General features: G+C 42.4%; 1 protein-coding gene across 1 annotated transcript in view; it reads left to right on the forward strand.

The window, feature by feature from the left end:
* Nucleotides 1–1125: 1125 nt before the first annotated feature.
* tafa5a (TAFA chemokine like family member 5a) overlaps nt 1126–22686 on the forward strand; it is a 172303-nt gene continuing 150742 nt past the window's right edge. The window contains exon 1 of the mRNA XM_034526825.1: nt 1126–1237. Coding sequence (XP_034382716.1) covers nt 1126–1237 — 112 coding nt within the window. The remainder of the gene's footprint in view (nt 1238–22686) is intronic.

Here is a 22686-nt window from a genome sequence, read left to right on the forward strand (position 1 = left end):
AGTAAAGTCAAAGCACCTCAAGCCATTTGTTCCCCGATGCCACTTTTCAAGGAGTAATTGTAATCTTGCAGCAACAGCAACACATATACAAAATGTAATTATACAAAATGTAATAATTGATTAATGTCCCGTGTTTAAATATCACTGTCAATATGGATTAAAAAAAATCAAACCAGAAATACATCATATAAAATCAATAAATACCATATTAAGCCGTGATTCACACTGCTTTTATGATGTAAGACGAGTTATTTACCCGTACGCCATCGAGCTGTTGTGATATCACTATAAACTGCGACCTCAAGTAGCTTATTGCTGACGTAATATCGATTATTTGAATGTTTCAATTTGGAGAAGAAAAAAAAAAGAAAAAATCACTTGGAGTCGCACAGTGCGCACTTTTCCTCGCGCTCCTTTCTCCCACAGTCGCTCTGTCCATTCTCCATCCTGCGTTCACTCACTGTGAGCTTGCTGGGATCCCTCATCTTTACTTCGTTCCCAAACCGAGAGCTTAAATGACTTTTTCCCCCTTTTACGACCAGCCCTCCTTCATCCGTCCAGGCGTTCATTCCGCGGATTTTATAGCGCCGCGTTCCTTTTTCAACCCGGTCTCTGGGCTCTGCTGTCGGGGCTGCTGAGGCTCGAGAGAAGCGAGGGAACCTACCACAGGTGAAAGGAGCTTTTACGACGCTGCGGTATAGGTGATTGAACACTTTGAGAATTAACTCAACGCAGTCTTCGGGCACCAGCGCCGCGCGCTACCTTTTACTCAAACATAGGACTAAAATTGAGGTTCAAACACTTTGGGACGACTAACAAGGGACGCGTACCAACTTGTGTTTCTGGACGAAGAGAATAAAAAAAAACAAAAAAAAAACACACTGCGTTTATTTCCTAACTGGAATTCCTAAGGAAGATGTGACCTTTTCTTTTGCGCACCGGCAACCCGACCAAACCCCAAAGGAGCGAACCACCGCTTTTCTATCAGTTGCTCCGTCTTGACATGTCTTTTTGTGGGATTACACGCGGAGATATGAGCATTGTGAGAGGCCGGGAAGGATTGTGAGATTACCATCTTTGATTTGTATTCGTCTGCTCGAAGAGGAAGTGCATCCGTTTAGTTCAATGGCGTCAGTGTCAAGGTTGGCAAGGCGCAAGGATGCCAGTCGCTTGCCGAGAATGTCGTCAACTTTCTGGGCTGTGGTGCTTCTGACAGCGCTGCTGGTTCTCTACTGCGGTAAGTCTCGGCGCTCAATTTCTGACCACGCATATCGGGCATTTGGGCACACGCGCCGGTGCGCAGTGGGTGACCGTGTCGAGGTGGGTGGGAATGTGGGGTGGGGGTGTGGGGCTGCCGTTGGATATCGCTCTGAGCGTATTGATCTCACTACAGTCCTTTTTGTTTTCTGTTTCTTAAACAGTTATTGGAAAACACGCACTGGCAGCTGCGTGCCCACTCAAAAACCCACGTACTTCCCTAATCACCTTTCCTCCATGCAAATAGACAGGCATGAGAGAGAGAGAGAGAGAGATGGAGAAAGAGAGAGAGAGAGAGAGAGAGAGAGAGAGAGAGAGAGAGGGAGCTTCGATAAGAGGGAAATGTGTCTCATTGTCTGGTGAAAACACTTTCTTTGGACAGCAGTTGGATCTCAAGTGCCCCAGAGGTCTAATTAAGGTCCTATAGTGGCTCCATTTAATTATCTCTCTCTCCCTTTCTCTCTCTGTCTCACGAAAAAGGCACGTCTCTGTCCAGAGGGCTGTGCTTTACTGTCAGCATCACTTACTGAGGTCAGACGGTCATGCCTCTGTCATATTGTCTCTGCACTGGTTGCAGGAAATAACGAATCCACATGAGACATATAGTATACAAATGTTATAGATTTTAATACAACCTAGTGAGTCTAAATCCAGTATTCAACTACTGCCTAGGGATACCCCCCCCCCCCCCCCACCCCACCCCACACACACACACACTCCCCCCTCTCTAATGCTACTTCTCTGGCCGAGGATGTCTTTTCATTTCTTGTTCCCTGGCACCCTCACACCTTCTCTCGCTCTCGCTTTCCTTCTCTGACTCACTTTTGAGGAGATATCCAGCTGGCACACTGTGCTCCAGTCTGCTATGTGTGAGGAAAAAAGAAGAAAAAAACGGAGGCTATGTATGTGCAAGAAGCACGATAAGCCCATCTTTTTTTTATTTTTAAACCCTGCTATTTCATTAGCTGACGAGCTAATGATTAATATAATCGTCTTGTCTTCGAGGACATTAGCTATGCTGGTGTTGTAGAGAAATTAATAGATTCATTACAGTGAGTTTTCCTTATAGCCTCTGCATTAGCCCCTGTCCTCTTTCCTTATTGTTTGTTCTCCAATGGACAGATGATTGAGTTTGCTCTGTAATCACACAGGTCCAGGTTAATCAATGGGAGGGGGGTTGGTTTATAAGAGGGATTCAACAGGATTGCCCACCCCCCCCAACAAGAACCTCAACCTGCTGCCCGGCAACACCTCTCACCCCTCCTTGAATTTAATAAGCTGAGCATCAGTGATTTTGTTTTTCTTTTTTTTCATTTCATTCTCTTTCATAAGCTCTCCACCCCTGCTCAGAATAGTTTGGTCATTTTAGTTAGAAATGATATCTGTGCAACACTGAGGCTCCAGTCACTCTAGTTCATGTTTCACTTTGTTGAGAAACAGTCCAGTCCAGTAACATTATACTCTTTTCTTACTACTATTATTTGTAAATTATAACTAAGGGCCGAGAGCTTCTTTGTTTTTTTCCTCCTCTTTGCTTATCTTTCTTATCTCTAGTCCCTTTTCAGATTGTTCTTTTGTCTCAGCTTGTAGTCTTTAAGGCAGATAAATCTCCAATCAACTGAAATTGCAGCCCAGAGTATTTCCTCTCTTTGCTTTGTCTTTCTTCTCATCCACTTCCAATTAGTTTGACCTTCTTCATCTAGGCTGTCTTTCTGTTTTGTCCCTTTTCTTATATTTATCTCACCCTCTCCTCTACGTTGTTCTTGTGTCCTTCAATGTTTCGGTCAACTGTCTGGTCCAGTTTCCCCTTGTTATGTTACACGTATACCTTCTTATTTCACTTTAAATTCCACTTTCTTTTTATCAACTCCATTTAATTCTCAGTTTTCATATTTTATTCTCCTCTTTATCTTTGTTGCACATGTTCTCTCGATCTCTTTCCCTCTGTCCCATTTCTTTCACATCCTTTCATTTGTGGGTCTCTTTTCTGTTGGAGGTCTGAGCTGTATGTTATTCTCTCTGAGGTCTCTGCTATCGCAGCAGTTTTTTGTTTGCTGCCCCTCTCTCGTCATCTCGTGTCCTCTCTGCTGTTCTCTTCTCTTCTCCTTTCGATTAGACTTGACATTTGTTTGAAATAAATGTTTACTTTTACATGTTTCTCCCTTTCCCATGATTGACACATATTGTATACTATTCATGGTAAAGGTCTGTATATAGGGCCGTAACTTTGAGATTATTGATTAGTCCACCCATCATTTTCTTGATTAATCAATTGGTCCATAACACATCTCTAAATAATTATTACTGCATGTGATAACCAGGGAAACATATTCTAGAGTTCAGGGTGAAGTCATCAAATGTGATAGTCTGAAACCAAAAGATGTTCAGTACTATAAATTAGGACAAGGGAAATAAACTTGAATTGTTAAATGGGCCATTTTTGTTTGAGAAATAATTTGGTTCCAAACACAGAACACAATAATGGTAGTGGTGGATTACTCTAAATGTATAAAATATATATATAATATATATATATATATATATATATATTTCTGTCAATTCCAAATGACCAATAATCTGAATGTGAAAAAAACTTAAAGACAATAAATAGTCGTGACCTTTTGAAGATTAAGACACTTTTATTTTTAAACAGTGAATGAACAGTAACATTTTCAGTATATGTATTCTTCATTAAAATGGTTAATTCATACAAAAGAGTAAAGTGATGATTTAAAACATATCACATGTATATTTCGTATCGGCCTATAGTCAATACTACTCGGAATATCCTCAATTTCTGAAATGTCTCCAGAGTTGAATATTCTGTATTCATAATCAATAGAATGCATTATAAGCTGATCGTATCAATAGACAATCAACTCAGAACAGTCAGTATTAGTCAAACAGTATTTCACAATTAATTTTCCCTATTTCCTGTTGGTAAAATGTTATTAGATGACCGTAATCAGTTATGGCTCTTATGAATGGTCGGGGGATCTGAAGGGGTTCGTCAGTGCAGTTCTACTAGATTTTACAGCATTTTATTTTACAGTGTTTATAAGTTTAATCGTAACTTTTTGTGGTAGCCAGAAGGGCGAGGGCTAAAATAGCGAACTCGAGGCAATGGGTGATGTGGACGATGTTCACTTCATATATACAGTTTATGCTTCTTTTTTGGCCATCAATTCATATTTTCTTCAATTCTAGTAATAATTCGACGCAAAGGAAAACCATGAATGCCAAACTGACTTTAAAATGGCTATTTGCAAATTCCCATATACAGCATCTATACATCTACTGTATATGCATAGGGAATGGTCCAGAATATTTACAATACATTCAGGGGCTTTTATGCAAATCTGGACTACTTACAGTCTTACTTGAGCACATGGCCATTATTGTTCTTTTTTTTAATGGACTGCAATATGCACTTTCACTCGTCTGAATGACTCCAGCTTCTGAAGTGGGTGGAGTATGTGAGAGAACAAATACTGCACACATTAGTCATTTTGTACAGAAATGTGTGCAGAAAATATTGTCTATTATTGTTTGTAACAAGAGCAGTGCTGTGTTGTGTAGCCACAAGGGGGTGGGGGAATTGAAGGGAGCTATGTGATTATCGCTATGACTCATATGGTGCCTGTCACCTAGAATCAACATCCAACTTCACATAATCTGCCGTCCTCACTCAGGCCTTTCTCAGAGGGAGCGATTCAAGAGGAGCGATGTGGCGGAGGGAGGGATAGAAGGAGTGGCACCGAAAGAGGTGGGAGCAGGAGGTGGCTTGACGTCCTCACTGATGCCATGATAAGAAACGGGAGAGGTGTGGGAACAAGAAAGGGAGGAGGCAAGGGGGGGGGGGGGGGGGGGGGGGGGGGGGGAGTAGAGGTAGGGGCTTATGAAATGCACATTTTAGAAGGATGGAAGAGAAAAAGCAGTCGTGAAAGGAGACGATCAAAGGAAAGAGAAGCCCCGCCGAATGTGAGGCATGGTGGGCAGGGAGCAGAAGGGAAAGCTTCTGAAAGAAGGAGACAAACACAGTGCAGAGAGAGAGAAAGCTAAATGGATGAAGCTCGACAATGTAACCGCTCATACCGCATTGGAAACTCTAATCACTCCAGAATGCCTCAGTGCCCTCTGATTACATTACAAAAGACAAAAAAAAATGAAAGCACCGTATTCTGTGCGCTATAGCTCCCTCCTCTGGAAGCTCTGAGCCAAGCATTTGTTTGCCGATGTCGCTATTATGTATTCATGAGACTGTAGCCCTGCATGTGAGCTCGGGGGAAGGCGAAGATAGAGACTCAATGCTAGCTAATCAGTATGCTAATCTAAGCTTGGGACAGCGAAGGAATGGAGCCACGGCCGGGGTCCTGGTTTGCAAACTGACATAAAAGGGGAAGAGAGAGTCATGAGCACTAAGGGAAAATAGGAGAAGGAGGTGCTGGGAGTAATAAAGAAAGAGAGAAGAGGAGAGGCCTTCCACAACTCCTTTACCTTGAGTGTAAAAAATGTGGCCGATTCATTCCAGCCTTTAAAAGTAATCCAATGTGTGTGCATGTACACACACCTACATGCACAGACAGATATAATCACTCAAGGGCAAATACATGTATTAGAGATACTAATGAACATAACGGAGCCGGCAAACAGGTTACGCTGATGCTCTCTCACACACACACACACACACACACACACACACACACACACACAGACACAGACACAGACACAGACACAGACACAAGCACACGCATTGCACTGCTGTCAGGGACAAAAGCTCTCTGCCGCTGCTTATAGGCGTCCCTGCTCTGTCTGTCAGTGTGGTCTCCTGTGTTTCTTTCTGCCCGTTTGTTTATGAATCGCTGTTGTTCTGCGGCTGAATCGATGGATTGTTTACTGTTGACTGAACCGCAGCCCGGGGGCATGCATTGGAGAAAAGATGGTGTGACGCGCGCGCCCAGGCATCTCACCTTGTCGCCCGTAGATGCTCCAAAAAATATATACAGTACAGTAAGGTAGTGATATGGCTCAGCCCGATCTGCTTGCGTGCACACACACACGCACACGCACACACACACGCACACACACACACACACACACACAATCCGAGATGTCTGATTCACCAGCCGAGAAAAGGGGACTCGGCTGACCTCAAAAAACACAAGAACTTGTAGTTGAACGCGCGGACAAATTTAAATATCTTATCTTATTTTCAGCATAGCCTCAAGCCTCTTTCTCTGCAGGGAAGGAGATGGAGAGCAAAGCCACTGTCAGGAAGCAGCAGAGAGGGCTGCCGATGGCCTGGGGCCGTCAAATCATAAAGGGAGTCAACTTGTTGAGTTTTCCACCAAGAAAGCGAAAAGCCACTTTATGGATCCCCAGAAATGGGGCCAGAGCCCGCATACATATTTAAACAGCTTTTTAGAAGACGGCTTTGCAAAATGTAAAGACCATGATGAGTGTCATTTGGGGGGGTGTTGCTGTTATCGCATAATGAGCGTGCCACAGATGGAACGTTTCAAGTTCAGTAAGGCAAGGAAGGAATATTAAGAATTGTGCGATTCACGCTATGAAATATTAAGCAGCAATGGGATCTTTTTCAGTCTGCGCAGGGACCCATTGACAATAAATGGGAGATGGCAGTATGGCCACAGGCGGTGTGTGTTTTTTTGCTGGCTGCACACATGTGTCAACCCGTTGCTGCCTTTGTCCGGAAAATGAGTGAACAGTACAATTTAGAGATAAGGGAATGCTTGTTGATAGGGATCTTCAAGCATATGGTTGCTGCTCTTGGCTCCTTCTGTGAGGCAGTGGGCATCCATCATCCCATAAGTTTAAAAAATGTGTTGATGTTTGCACACTTTGGACTGAGGAAAGGCAATTACATCAAACCAGAGAGACGTTTTTTTTATTTTTTTACAGTGACATAGTGCTAAAGTTGGCAAGTACATTGCTTCCTATCTGAACAACATTTCCCATTTTATACAGCGAACATCTGTTATGATGCATAAAGAGTTTGCTGTTTCACCTTGAATTCTAGCAAGCCTCATGCTGGCGGTTAGGCTCTATAGATGGCAAAGCCGGTCTGTCAGTCTGCTGATCAGTCCAGGCTGAAATATCTTGACAACTATGGGTTGTCGTAGATGTTTTGTACAGACATGTATCGTGCCCAAAGAATGTATTTGACTGATTTTAGTTATTCCCTGTACTTTGTGTTTGATGCTAATAAGCAATGGAAATCTCAAAATACTTAATTCAGTCCAGTTCAAAGATTCATCACTAAACGTTAGCGTCAACAATCCAATGCACTTCAGTCCGTCCGTAAGTGAACACATCGCTGCTCATACGGCCACTCCAGTCAGCTCAGATTCAGTCTCCAGTTCAGAGGGACGCTGTTCTTCAGTTCTGTTTGATATAAAACTAGCTTAGTCTAGCGATGTACAGAATATCTTATAATCTAACATTAACGACTGACGTCAAATTGATTCTATGGCTATCGTGGTCTTTTATTAAGCTTGTAGTGAGGAGGTAACGCACTGTGTATTGTGGCTGAGTTGACAACGATGTGCTTAGACCACAGTGAGGGGGACTTAGGTCCTAAAAGCCACTTACTTAGTAACAGACTAATGCAGTGGCTTTCATGTATCTTTGACACATGTACTGAACACCTCCAATTATTAGCTAAGCTAAGATGAAGAATCAGCATGTTAGCATGTAGCTATTAGCATTTAGCTCAAAGCATTGCTGTGTCTACATACAGCCTCAATGAGCAGTTAGCATGGCTGCAGACGCTTAGTTTTGTTCCCTAATCGACCTTATAGAAAATAAGCAGCTACCCTTTTTTGTCTAAAAAAATAGAACCCTGATTTACATCAAAACATAGAGATCAAACTGAATTATTTCCAACACTGCATTGTTCTCTGCAGCCTCTTGCTGAATCAATGAATGCTGGCCTTTTATTTGACGAGCCCTAATCCACACAACACGTATAAATGCAGGGTTGCAATCAATTACAGCCCCTGTGCTCTATGTTTCAATATTACCATTTTGTTTGAGTGTGTGTGTGTGCGCGTGTGTGCGTGTGCGCGTGTGTGCGTGTGTGCGTGCGTGTGTGCCTACCGCTTGTTAAATATATTGATTGGAGGTAAACACACAAGGAATAACTGCTTCATAAAAGAAGGATGTAATGCCATTCATTGTGGCAAAGAGCATGCACATGTGCACACGTGTACAGGCCATTCAATATACAAACACTGCTGGCAAAGAGAGGGTGAAAGTACAGTTTCCTGTAGCCACAGTAAAACCTAGCATCATGCCTGTGTTTTGCAGTTTAGTTATCACAGCTTCATCTGTAGTGAAGCAGCACACAGCCTGTTTCCCCCCAGCTGCTCCACTGTTTCAGGACAGTTAACATCTGCAACAGTTGGTGCACTTGTTTACTCTGAGAGGCAGTGAAAGTAAAAGTAAAGCCTCTTCTCTGTCTCACATCATCCTCTCCCCTCCGTTTTTGTTTCACCCACCGATTCTGGGTTTTAAGTCGTCTCCACCTCCAATTTGGTAAGCAGGCGACTGTGGCTCAGTGGTTTCCAGGGTCGTCCTTCAATCAGAGGATCGACGGTTTGATCCCCGGCTCCGCGAGCCCATGTCGATGTGTCCTTGGGAAAGACACTTCACCCCAACTTGCTCCCGTAGCTGTGACTGCGGTGTGTGAATGTGTGTGTGAATGTTAGCTACTCCTGATGGGCAGGTTGAACCTTAGCCCCTCCCATCGGTGTATGAATGTTTATGAATGTTTATGAATGGGTATGAATGGGTGTGAATGATGACAGGCAGTGTGAAAGAGCTTTGAGTGGTCGGAAGACTGGAAAAGCTTTACAAGTATAGGTTCATTTACCATACTGTGTAAAAAAACCAACAACCCTGGATGCCATAATAGCGTACTAATATGCTGTGACATTTACTTAATGTGAAAACAAATTGTGAAGTGTTTGGAGTTTACAGTTAGGCAAAATATCGCCAAGGCTAATTGCACCTTAAATGCACCGTGTCCCATCGTGAATTAATTTGGTGTCAATGTGACTTTAATTACCATTTACAAATGGCAAGTAAAATATTTACATACCACATTGTTAGTGGTGTATGACTGCGGGGCAGGTCGCAGTCAAAGAAAAACATTGTTTGTGTGAAACGGAGGGCTTTTCTTATTAAAATGAAAGTTCGAACGCAGAATTTCAGATTCAGGAGCCTCATTTGGAGCCTTTGTCAAATAAAAATGTGATAAATGGTACATTCTTGAGACCGATCCTGTAAATTATGAGGGATGGCTTAATTAGGTCGGAATCCGGACAGAGTCCTGCGGTGTGCTCCCGCCTCCAGAGGGTGCATGGATGTGCACTTGGTTCTGCCTTGGGCCAGTAAGTCCACTCAGAGAGAGATGCTAAAGCTACTCCCCCTTTATTACTGCAAAAAGCAATTGGTTGGAAGAAAATGCCAGAATGGTGCTTTGAATTCCTGGAGGTGCCCATCACTGAGACGCGGCCAACGGAGCTGAGACAGCTAGCATCTGGAGCAAAGACACGGCGGTAAAGTGGAGAGAGAGAAAAGGGGGAGGAGGGAGGTGGAGAGAGGGGAAAGAGGGAGTTGGATGGAAGAGAGGCAATGAGACTGAGAGAGCAGGAGACGGAAAGGAGACAGAGAGCACAAGGAAGGCAGAGAAAGGGTGAGTGCGAGACAGAGCAAAGGGCTGGCGGGGGAACAGTAGAAAGAGCTTGCGAGGGTGAAAAAAAAGGACAGTGCAGGCAATGAGACAAAAGACAGACAGACGAGGAACACTCAGACGGTCCACCAATTGACAGCCGGTTGGGGAATAAAGTCAGCTAACACAATGAAGCAGTCGACAGACAGACTCGCCGCGGAGTAGCCGAGAGGCTCTCAGAAGTAGAAACAAATATTACATTAGAAGAGACAGAAGCCATTTGTCACAGTGGGAGGCCTGAGAGGTAGTTAAGCTGCAGAATATAGGGACCAATGGCCTGGTTGATACATGTCGCCACAAGGAGGAAATTGTGCTGAAGTCAACTCTGTTCAATCAATTGTCTGCTGTCCTTCAATGACTCCAGCACTTAACAAGATAATGCCGGCACAAAGTTTCACCAACCCAACCCTCTAGAACTTGTAATGGGGCCTTGAGGGCCTCCCCTCCTTCCATCTCTCGATCTTTTCACGCCTCCTTTCATCCTCCCTTCTCCCTCTTCCTGCCAGCTTGTCAGCCGCACCACCTCCACACCCCGGCTCGGTGACATACATGCTGACAGCCACGACTCAATGTTAATCTTTCTGGAAGATAAATCTGCTGGACATTTATTATGGCCTAAATGACAGCTGCACTCTGCTTGCTCCCGGATGTCAGAGACGGTCGACATTCTGAAACCGTTTCAAGGGTTGTTTGAGACGGTCAGTCAGTCACTTGGTCAGTCAGTCAGTATGTTTTTGGCTCTGTGCAACGAGGTGCATTACCTCGCTCTAAATATTCAATTAAATTCAGTTTATTTTGTATAGCCCAAAATCAAAACATTTCGAAATGTGCTTCATTAGATAATAGCTAGAGAAGAATGTTCATCGCAACAAAAGCATCTATTTTCTTGTTTTCTCCCTCCCTTTCTCTCTTCCTCCCTCTCTTTCCATTTCGTTTTCCCCAAGTCAGGCTGCTGACACTATTCGTGATTGATACGGAAATTACAATGCGCTTGCCCTCATTAATCTTGCACTATTGCTTGGTGCTGCTCCAACAACCATTTTGGGATGCAGAAACAATGAACTGATTTGCGGCTTCTGTTGTAGAGAGCAAAAAGGGATATATTGTATAAAGATTTGATTTGAGACCCTGTGTAGCCCAGAGGATGAGGAAGACTTCCTGTTTTAATGGGAAAACAACCACTGTGCCTGTGAACAAGCGGTAACCTACAGATATCTAGAGGCACATACGGAGTCCCAAAATCAACAAATGTCACTAATCGAATGGGTCAAATGTGGTATTGAATACATAATTAAATTATACAGTGCAGTTAAATAATTTATAAGTATGTATCAGTCAGCCAAGAAGATGGATCTTTACATTTCACTTTGTCTCTTTCACACTTGTTCCCAACACTCTTGTCTGACCGATGAGCTCAAGTAACCCTTTGTTGACACTTGTGTTCATTTGAACTAATGTTGAATAGGATTTTATTCAACACTAATTATATGACCGTGGATGTTGTTATGGTATTTGTGCTCAATTGTTCAGGTCAGTTTGGTCAAGTTGGCATTTCTACTACCACTTTGAGTGGCTAAAGCTGGATGTTTCCAGCATCTATCCATTAGTTTAGCTAACTATTATAGCTATTTATCCATTAACTTCATTAAGCTATTTCAACTGTTAATCTATATATCTTAGCCATTTATCCATTACTGTCAGCTGACTACTTCAACCGTTTATATCTTATGTTCAGCTTATTTAGTTCACTTTCACCACACTTTTTCAACCGTTTATTCATGGCAGGAAGCTTATTATTTCAACCACTTTGCTTTTAGCTAACTATTTCAACAATGTATCTATTACAGGTAGCTAACTATCTTCCTTTGATCGATAACTTTAGGATTGCTATTTGTAGTGTTTTCTTTGAGCTAACTATTTACACAATTTATACATAACTTTAACCAACTGTTTACTGCTTGTTTGATTTGCCGTCGTCATTTACTTTCTGCACTCCACTATCCAACAGGTGGCAATATAAAGGTAAAAGAGAAAATGGCAAGAGACCATCACAGCATGAAAAACGAAAGTCCCTTGTGCAAAGTTTCTTTTGCGATGAGGATGTTGGAGAAGTTAAAATTAAATATCCTTGAAACTGGATCTCACACTACAGCTGCAGAAAAGCTAAGGCAGAAAACACTGGAGGACGCTGCTGCCTGGAAGGAGACGAGGCAGTCACAAGAAATAAGTAGCTGAGCTGTAATGTTACAGTTTTAGCTCCTTTCAGAGCTTTAACACACTCTCGCTACAATATTCTATCTTTTTTTATGGATGGAGTATGTTTGCTTTTTCTAGATATAAACTGCACATGCAACAGATTTACGAGTAAACCTTCTTAGCTCCTGTCCATGGAAGTGTTTCGACAGATCTTGCGTGCAAGCGGACACCCATTTTTACTTTATGCTTCTTTAAAGTTCGGTATAACAGTCTTACTGCCCTCTTTGGTTTTATGTGTTGCCAAACTAACTGGCAGCGATCTCGATGGAAGCGACCTTAAACAGTGCGACAATCCTCCTCAAGTACTGTGTGACCAAGTTTAGCTCGCTTTATGCAGTACAGGCAGCAGGGCGACAAACCTGTATACTCTTCTTGACTTGACTTGACTCAGCTGCTGGTGATACAAGTTCCTGGACGTAATCGCAGTCCTTGACACATCCCGCACATGCCGAATTACTGCCTGTATGCGAGGGAATGACAAAGAATAAAGAAGCTACAGCTTGGGGGATTTGGGGCTTGCCAGACTCTTTCATGTACTGAGACTCACTGCTGTAGTTCGGTAGTGTCGCGTCACGTAGGGTTCAAATTTCAAATTGCATTTGAAATTGATTAATTGCTACTGTCATGATGCAACTTACGTACGGGTTGGTTTTTTCGTGTAACGCAAGTAGCATGGCTTGGGAAGGCATGGTCGGTCAGTCAGTCCACCGCTTTGGTCGCTGGCATGTCGGGACGGTCTTCTTTCTCTTTTTCTGAAAAGTAGAATCAACACGATTGTCATAGCATGATTCGAGGTAAATATATGCAATTCAAGCACTTGAATGTTCTATATATTCAAAGGTCTGGCAGGGCAACATAACACACATATTGGCACTATAACTGGTTGTTGGTTGGGGGACTTGTGTAAAAAGGGGGTAAAGATGAAGATGTCCACTCTTTTGCTCTTGACCTATCTGACACAGAAGGTTAGCAATACTTTAAGGGTCACAGGAGGAAATGTAGCCTGACAAGTTGTCAGTTAGCTGCACTTGTGAAATTCCAGCTGATACTCTTGCTGAAACATGCTTTAATTATGTATGCATGGCAGATCGGAGGCCCTTTTTTCCCCCCTCACGCTCAAGATCAAGCTACCTCAGCTTCTCTATGTATATAATATTTCCCGATCTCCCCAGCGCCTTCCCTTCACGCTCTCTCCCCCCCGAGCCTTCGGCAGTGATAAACCCCTCCATTGTCACAGTGACAGCAGAACATGCAAGTTATCCTTGTCTTTCCAGGGTTGAAGAGCTCATTATGACTTCTCAGCAGGGACCTTATAGGCAGCAATATGTGATGTGCAGTCGACACGAACAGTAAATTTCATGCAAATGCTCTCTGTCATGAATGACACCGATAACATACCCTTTGTGTGACGTAACCCAGTATTGTTGCTGGTAAACACCATATTTCAAGTGGAAATCTAACTGTTTCACCTGGGTCCACCATGGGACATGAGTGAAATGTCATGTGTGAAGTGTTGCGGCTTATTTCAATATGAAAATGTTGTTACTTTGTGTTTTTATTATGTTGATAACAATGTAATGTAGGCGGCAAAATGTATCCTGCAAAATGTCCTGCTGTTCAAAGTTTGAGTATATCAACCTTGGTTGCACAATTGAGACAAATAAGGGGTTTGGTTTAATTGGTCCTTTTAACACTGAAAATCTCAGAAATGCTTTCAGAGTGTGCACAACAACTGAAATATTAACTATGAAGTATTTCCACAGAATATGTATCATGCCTCACACACTAATCAACAAACACATTTCTTCTAAATCTCAAATTCTGAATAATTGCCATAGATAGAGTTTAACATAAACCAAATTGTATATCATCGACTCGGGGCTTTGGGGAACCCTGTTCATAATATTGGGAGGGGGAGGGGTATTTCATTTCGATAAAAAAAATGATCTGTTATCACAGGAAGATGCATGTGTCACCAGCTCCCCAATTAAACCTGAAGCTCTTGGTAGCGAGGGTTGGTTGATGAATCAATCCTACACACTCTCATAAATGTAATTACTTAATTTGTCAACGTCTGGGGAGACCACGGCGAGCTCCGTGCACCCAAAGCTTCCGACGGAGAAACAAATGGAGTTAACTCTCGGCTATTTCACCTTCGTACCTTCATCACCTATAAGGTCTATCCCGTACAACTTAATCACAGCTATAACCATTCTGTAAAAGAGAAGTTATCATTTCATCAATTCCCTTTGGCCCGTGGAGGACATTACAAGTGGGATATGAGTTTCACATCAAAGTAGACACACACACACACACACACACACACACAACCAATGATTGCAGTATCGTACCCTCCTGAAGAAGGGCATGCATTATTCAACAACATGCTAACATCAATTAAAGGAGGATCACATCAAATATGAGCTTTTTTTTATGTAGGTGGGGATGGGAGGTGGTTGACATCTGTTGTTATGGCTGCTGCTGCGGGAAGGTCTTGATTACACGATGGGCTTTATTTTTTTTGTATTCTAATCCCATCCTGCATCGAGAGGACAGATGTTAGCAAGCTAATTAACAAATCCTCGGGCGACGTCGACGTACGTCTTAGTACTCAGAGGCTGCAGGAGGGGAGGGAGATGTTCTGTTGGATCACACAGTCAGCATCCCAATACACAAGCAAACCCATATTACTAGTGTGTGTCCATGTGTCGGTGCAGTACCCTTCACTCCCTCCCTGCACTAGGCCTCCTAATCTCCGGCTTTTGGGGTGACACGTGTGCATGTGAAACTAAACACAAGACAGGGGAGGAGGTGGGGTGACTCCTTTTCCTTTTCCTGTTGACACACTGTGTCATCACCAGCTATCAGCTGTTGCTATTTTATGTGAGACAGAGGGTAAACCGGATAACAGTAAATACGGAATGTTTCAACATTTTTGCATCAGAGGAGTATGTAATAATTATGAATCCCTTTATCATTTATATTTGTTTGAGATGTGCTTTTTTTGTGGTTTTCAAAAGAGCTTTTTAACAGAGAAACTAACCCACTCTGACATCATCTGTGTTGTCTTGGCCTAGAGATGATTAACATTGTATATACATCACCTTTAGCTACACATCCAGCAGATACAGAACAACATTAACGTTCATGAAATGTTTTTGAGAGTTCATGAAATGAATCTATTTCATTATTGCCCAACAATTGATATTACATATCATGAAGAACAAGAGCAGTATACATTTGATAGTAGCTTGCACACATTTCACTGGTTTAACCTACACATCATGTAGCTTAAAGGGACAGTTCACCTCAAACTGTCCCTTTAACAAAAAACATTGTGTTGCTAATAGCAACCCAATTATGTCATAAAACACATGTAGGCATACACATTTAAGTTTTAAAACTGTTTTCTCCCTCTCTTTCTGTGCTGATGGCTTGATGTGCAGTGCCCTCTGGCCTTCAGGGTAAACGCTCCTCACTTTTAAGCTGCAATATAGTTGACTCAGCTTTGAGCGTCTGATCGGAGGGCTGAATGTCCACTCACCCTCACTGGGAACGGGGGCGGCCCTCGCCATGGCGGCAGTTCACAGGAACTCAAAGCGGTTCGATCGTGGGGAACAAGTACAACATCAACATGGTGTACACGCAAAATCAGATGGATTTGCTGACACCCACTTAGTTTTTATTGCTGCCTTTTAACATTTTCACTCGTACTCTCAGTCCTCCACACAGAGGTGCATACACACATTGCCTATTCTTTTGAGGACATTATTCTAAATTGCATTAATATCCTAGAGGTTTCCCTTGACCTGCGCCTAACCCCACTTTTCACCCCGGCTCCAGTCTTAATTGTTGTCCTCACAAGCACAGCTAAACGTGACTACAAAGATACACACACACATTCATGAATGCGGTGTATGCAAATTCGATCTAAATAATGAATCCTCTCCCTACTATTGCAGGGAGATGAATGGCCAGGAGGGCGGAAATAGAATTTCTCAATTTCATAACCCCGTTCTTTTGTCGTATTGTCATCTTCCGTAACGAGGTCGCCTCAAATCACTCAACACCCGCTGGAAATCAGGGAAAAGCAGAATGCTCAGAGAGAAAAGAGGAGCATGCAAGGGCAGTAATTTAGGGTTCTTGGTGGCCAATCCTACCTGTGTAGACTTAGAAACAAGCACGTTGGCGCCTTTGAAAAAACTTGTTTCAACCCGTGGCGGCGATCTCGGATTGAGATCATTTGAATCTCTCCGGCTGGAGTGTGTGTGAAGGCAGTTCTGTTCTGGTCCGGCCCTTGTTCCATGCACACACACACACACACACCTCCTCCGCCCTCCACCCACTGCCTCGGGAAGGGGCACTAAGTTCTCGTCTCTTGGGAACCACAGAGAGAGATTAACGTGAAGTATTTCTCTCTGCACGGCGGTTCACTTCTGTGCCGCTGCTAATCTAATGCACACATTATTCAGCGAGGCCCTGCATCTATTAATGCAGAGAGCACAGCCAGATTTATCGCCCAGGTTTTAACTGTATGGCAAAATAGCGCATTAAGTAGATGATATCACCGCATATATGAAATGATTATGCAGGCTAGTAGGTAGAGAGAAAAAAAAAAGAAAGAGGCTGAGGGGACCTGCTTAATTAAATGCAAGGTCCACTGTTATACATCACTGGGTTTCTTGTGCACAGACCACTTAATGTAAACTGTGAGGTAGGAAGCTGTTTTCCTTTTTGCTTCTCCTCTATTAGTAAAGAGCTGATCTGCAGTGTTTCATCCCTCCCGCCCACTTCTCATCCTCCTTATTCTTCTTCTCTGCTGTGTCATCTCCAGAAGCCATACTGTGCCCAAAATATGCTTCAAATGTTCTCTCACTTGCTGGGTTTTCACCAAAATGAGTAATCTGTAATATCCTCCTCCACCACAAGAGAACATTGCCCTTGAAGTTCATTGCAACAGTTGTTTGATGTTGATAAGTTGACAGTTTGACCTGATACTTTATTCACTGGGAAGATGGTAACCTCTGCTTGAGGACACGCACTCCGCCAACCGCTGCAACACTCCTGACGGCCCATCCCAGCTCTAGTACAACAAGACATCTCAACACCGGATGTCACATATAACAATGTACCGTGCTACTCTGTAAAGCTCAGAAGCGGTTCCCTCACGGGCATGCAACATTTAGGCCCTATTTGGGGAAAGACGGATTTGAGCATGATGCAGAAACCTTTAAATAAGCCATAGATTTCTTCTCTGTTAAGCACACGAACCCTGGGATAATTCAGGAAGAATTGAATGTGTCCATCCTGCTCCTCTGAGCTCCCCGAAGCTTCTTTATTGAATAGCTGGAGATGTTGCAAAAAAGGGAAAAGTGGGAAGGGACCACCAGGGCTGCCAAAAATGGAATGGTGGCTCCTGGGTAAAGCAGTCAAAGCATCAGCGTATGATAGTGCTGTAAGTGATGCAGTGTATATTCACCATTATTACAGATATATACATGCTTTGCTCTTTATGGACATAGGTACATCCCTTCTCCCTTTTCTTTTTGATTGTGAAATTTGCCGTTGGAAGTATGTGGTTGCATTTTAAGAATTTCAGTGTTCAGACTTTATTAGCCTTGTCCTCCTGGTCGCTCCAACTCAGTCCCACATGGGATGACAAGACACGGCTACATATACAAAACAACAAAAAGGCAAAAGATGCATAGGTTTGACCACATTATATAGTAATGTATTCGTTGAAATATCATATTTAAATGACATAATACAGTTTTCCTCAGCATTTTGTGAGACAGTGACGGGTGGACCTCAGACCACCTAGTGGGGTCAGGGAGAATGCTCTCCCGGACAAGAAATTGGTACGAAATACAGTCTTTCCGAAAAAGACTGTATTTCGAAAAATTGACACTTGTTACTGTCTTTTTTAGGAAAACACTCTTAAGATGTTATACAAACCGTTGTATGAGGATACGTTGAATAAAAACACAACGCTTCTTAGTTTCAGGTGAATATACACAAATGGAAACATAGTTGTGAATACTTTATTCCCTTTCTGCCAAGAGAGCCCCTGATACTATATCATGGACCTTTTATATAGTGCTCAGATGTTAGTACTCACTTTAAAGCAGGTAGGGTTAGTTTAACAACATGGTTAAGGAAAATACACCTAAATCTTACTGGTTCAGAAAACTGTGGTCTGTGTGATATTACTCAAATATGAGCCAAAGCCTTTTATTGGTTGCATCATAAAAAAAAAAGCAAAGGGAGAGCCTGATCCAAACCAGACACCCCAGCTGTGAAGAGCACTTTGAGCCAACGGGAGACCTTGTGTTTCCTGCTTTCCCTCGTACCAGACAGCCACTTGTGACTGCTTAGCTGGTCTATAACTGCTCAGACACACACACACGCCCCTACAATATACACACGTGTGTATATTGTAGGGGCGTTTCTAAAGCCTAAGTCACTGCACTCAGGCTCCTCATAGGCTTTTCCTCAACAGAGTGGGAGTGAGGTTTTAAAAACAGGGTTATGATGAAACGCACATTCTCTAATAGCAGCCAAGATAGTGTGTTGCCATGGTAATAAACAGTCCAACTTTGTTCAAATTTAGGCTGCAGTTTCATAGGTGCTGCCCCCATAATTGATATGTGTGAAAGTGAATAACAGGAAGCCACGATGTGGCTGGTGGAGATACCATTTGTTTTCAAGATCCATGAAACTAAAGTTGGTTTTGTTGTGTTGTGTTAGTTAGTTTTGTACTCACATCATCATTACGTCATCATACCACGCATGTCTCTTATACGTATACATTTCTTACCTCAAGTTTCTTCTATTTTCTTCAGATTCTTCTTTCTCTCTCGTGCTGCCTGACAGCAGCATTAGCAGCTTTGCAGTGATTTCTGTTACCGTGAGGCTACTGGCCTCAAACAACTCTAGGTCCATTTTGCTTAGTCGTGCAGACAAAATCTGAGTCACAATTTCAGTCCAAAACATCAGTTTGCTTTGACAGGAAGCAATTTTGACGTGATTTAAATCGAGAGGAAATGTGCACAGAGGCCAATTACTGTTGTGTTTCTTTTTTCTTTTTTTTTTTACTTAAGAACCTCGGGCCTCTACTTGTCTACTCTTTCTCTATTTATGCCTTCATCCAAATCAGTGGTGGGGAGTGAAGTGTAGAGGGAAGAGAGTGAAAGTGCAAGTGATGGTGAGGAAAATGAGATAAGAGGAAAGTAGAGGATGGGGGAACATGTGGACGTCTGCAACAGCTGCAATGCATGTTGAAAATACCGATACTTGACGTTATTAAAAATTATTTGGTCTGTCATTTATACTCCTCATATCAACAAATATCATATTTTAATTGAATTAATCTGATAATAAAACAGGATTTGTATTTAAACCCTATCTTGACATTTCAAAAAGAAAACTATTCAACATAAACTGGTTCTAAATAAAATCTGTGACTGTCAATGGTGCAGGTGAAACACAATATAGAAAAGAGTTAAGTAATAAAAGTCAGAATTGCATTGAGGATTACTTTTCTTCATAAACTTGAGATTGTGTCTATAATAGGAGGAGGTCAAGACTGATGTGAAAAAGACAAAATAGCTGGACCCTATAAATTGTTTTAAAAAAAAAGAAGATAATACATGCAATGGTGGGTGGTCCAGTTAAAAAAACATTCCGTTTGTAATGTCTTAAAACACGAGTTAGCCATTGACATGTAAAGTTAAGCAATCATATTAATAGACTTTTATAGAGGCATGGAAATATATCAAACGTGAGATATTAAGAAAACATTCAAAATTAATTTTAAAGACAATGACACAAACTAAAAAGAGAACACGCAGTAGTTAAAATTACAAAGTAATTATAGGAGAGGACAATAAATGGAAAAAAGGCTTCATTTAATGGATTTTTGCCTTGATATTGTCCTTGTCTGCTTTGCATATTTATGATTATGAAAGGAAAGGTAGAGACAGGGTTCAGAATAATTCCCAATTGACCCCCCCTGGCAGTGAAATTGTAATAATTCAGAAACAATCAAATATTCAAAGGTATATTAACTGAGTAGGTTCACTGTCTCTCTTCTTGGTGGCTGATTATTGGAGTGAATGATTGACCCTGCTTAACCGCGGCCTTGCATAACTTTAATTAAATGGAATTGTAGTTTATTGTATTTTATTTTGAGCATGCAGCTGGTTTTCTTTGCCAACAATACACTGCCATACCCATTTCACTGCCAACATGTTACTTTTATATCACCTTTCAACAACAAGGCAATTCAAAGTGCTTTACAAAAGACAGAGAGGCATTAAGAACGGATATAAAGGAAACACAAGGCATTATAAAATAGGCATATAAATTAAATTTGAGAAAAAAAGAGTCAAATGAAATAAATCAGAAGATGAAAATGCACAAAATTAGAATAATACAAGCCGAGCACTGCAGTGAAAGATATTAATCTTATTTTTTTAGAATTTTGGGGTTAGTAAAAGTGAAATAGGGGCCCTATCTGGGGCATCTTGTCTCTTGTCCGTGCTAATGCCAGGCAGATTTGTTCTCGTGTTGATTTGAATGTTGGTGATTCACGGTGCGGCAGTGCAGTTTAGGGGCATCCATTAACACCACATCTCGGATCTCTGCTGGCTAGAGATGTCCCAAAGGGGGGAGGTGTGAAGAGACTGATGAGCCAAACTTTTGGTGACCTTGCTGGCCTTATCAGTCTCATCAGCCCGGGTGGGAGAGAGAGGTCTTTTCTCATTTTGTCATCTTGGTTATCAGTGAGGTTGGTGTTATGGAATGTGCTTGGTTGGGGTGCAGGCAGACAACGTGGCAGTGACCAGGGGTGGATTTAATCAGAGCAGGTTGGTAACTTTTATGAAAAATAACTTATCTTGTATACTTTATCATATTTGCTCAAACTGTCATTACATATGGACATTAGCACATAATAATAATAATGCATTTTATTTCTAAGGCACTCTTCATCCAAGAATCTCAGAGTGCCACAGAGCCAGTACATAGTTAAAACTAACAATAATAAAAATAACATTAAAAAAAAAATGTAAAAAAAGGAATAGTTGACAAGTCATAAAACTCAACTCAAAAACGCCTTCCTGAATAAAAAGGTTTTTAGGCCAGTCTTAAAAGAGTCCAGTGTCTGTGTTGCCCTCAGGTGGTCAGGGAGACTGGTCCATAAGCGGGGCGCTGCTGAGCAAAAGGCCCGGTCGCCCATGGTGCGGAGCTTGGTGTTTGTGACCCGGAGGAGCGAGCGGTTTGTAGATCTGAGGGTGCGGGTAGAGGTTTTGAGATGATAAAAGGAGGTTTTGCACAGTTGTTTCATTATGGTCATTAAAGGTCAGGTGAGGATCAAACCTAACTCCCAGATTAGTGACTGTGGAGGAGAGGGGTATGACCTGACCATCGACGGTGAGGTGAGTTATCGAGGATGACTGAACCTGGTGTGGAGTGCCAACAAGGAGGGCTTCAGTTTTGCTACTGTTTAGCTGGAGAAAGTTGTTGCTCATCCATGTCTTTATCTCCCCAAGACAGGCGGTGAGTCATGAAATGGCTGCAGAGGGGCTTGGGGCAGTTTTTATGTAAAGCTGCGTGTCATCAGCATGACAGTGGAAGGACATCCTATGTCTGCTGATGACACGACCGAGGGGGAGCATGTAAATAATGAAGAGGATGGGGCCGAGAACCGACCCTTGTGGAACACCACAGGAGACAGGGAGCAGTCTGGACTTGCATCTTCCCAGTGAGACATATTCAGTTCTGAATATGAGACACATAGTCTGTGAAAAATGGCAGGATGGCATTTGCGCTCGAAGAAAAGCAACCAATCAGAGCAAAGGAGCCTCTAATGCAGCTGTCAATCACTGCTAGCGAAGATCCTGAGCGCCAAACGAACTGTCAAAATATGCAGCACTGAACAAATATGAATCAAGATTCTGTAAAATCGTCTCTGAGTGGTTGTTTTTCTTTGGCCGCGGGGGAATCTTGCAAATGCCATTCGGAGCACTTAAAGGATGCAGAGGAACGGATTATCCCTCTCACGTACTATTGTCAGGGTATAGTGACCGTTTGAGAAAATATGAAAGAATGTTCATTGTATTAACGTTACCAACTGCAGCTTTAACCAGCGCTTCTATTTTATCAGTGAATCCTGAAATGGTGAGGTAGTGGCGAGGGGAGAGGGTAGGGGAATAAGAATGAGATTGATCCATGAGCTGATTATCAACACGCTGACACCATGGCCACCTGTGTCAGGGGGCATCATCTCAGGCCTGGCCCATGGGTGTCGCAGACTGAAACAGTAATCATTAAATCAGTACTCTTGTTTTCCTTTTCCTCCCCATGAGAATGTTTCGCCTTTTTCTGTCAGCTAGCGCTCTCCATAATACTCCCCATGT

This window comes from Cyclopterus lumpus, chromosome 23 (assembly GCF_009769545.1).
Source record: "Cyclopterus lumpus isolate fCycLum1 chromosome 23, fCycLum1.pri, whole genome shotgun sequence".
NCBI classification, from domain to species: Eukaryota; Metazoa; Chordata; class Actinopteri; order Perciformes; family Cyclopteridae; genus Cyclopterus; species Cyclopterus lumpus.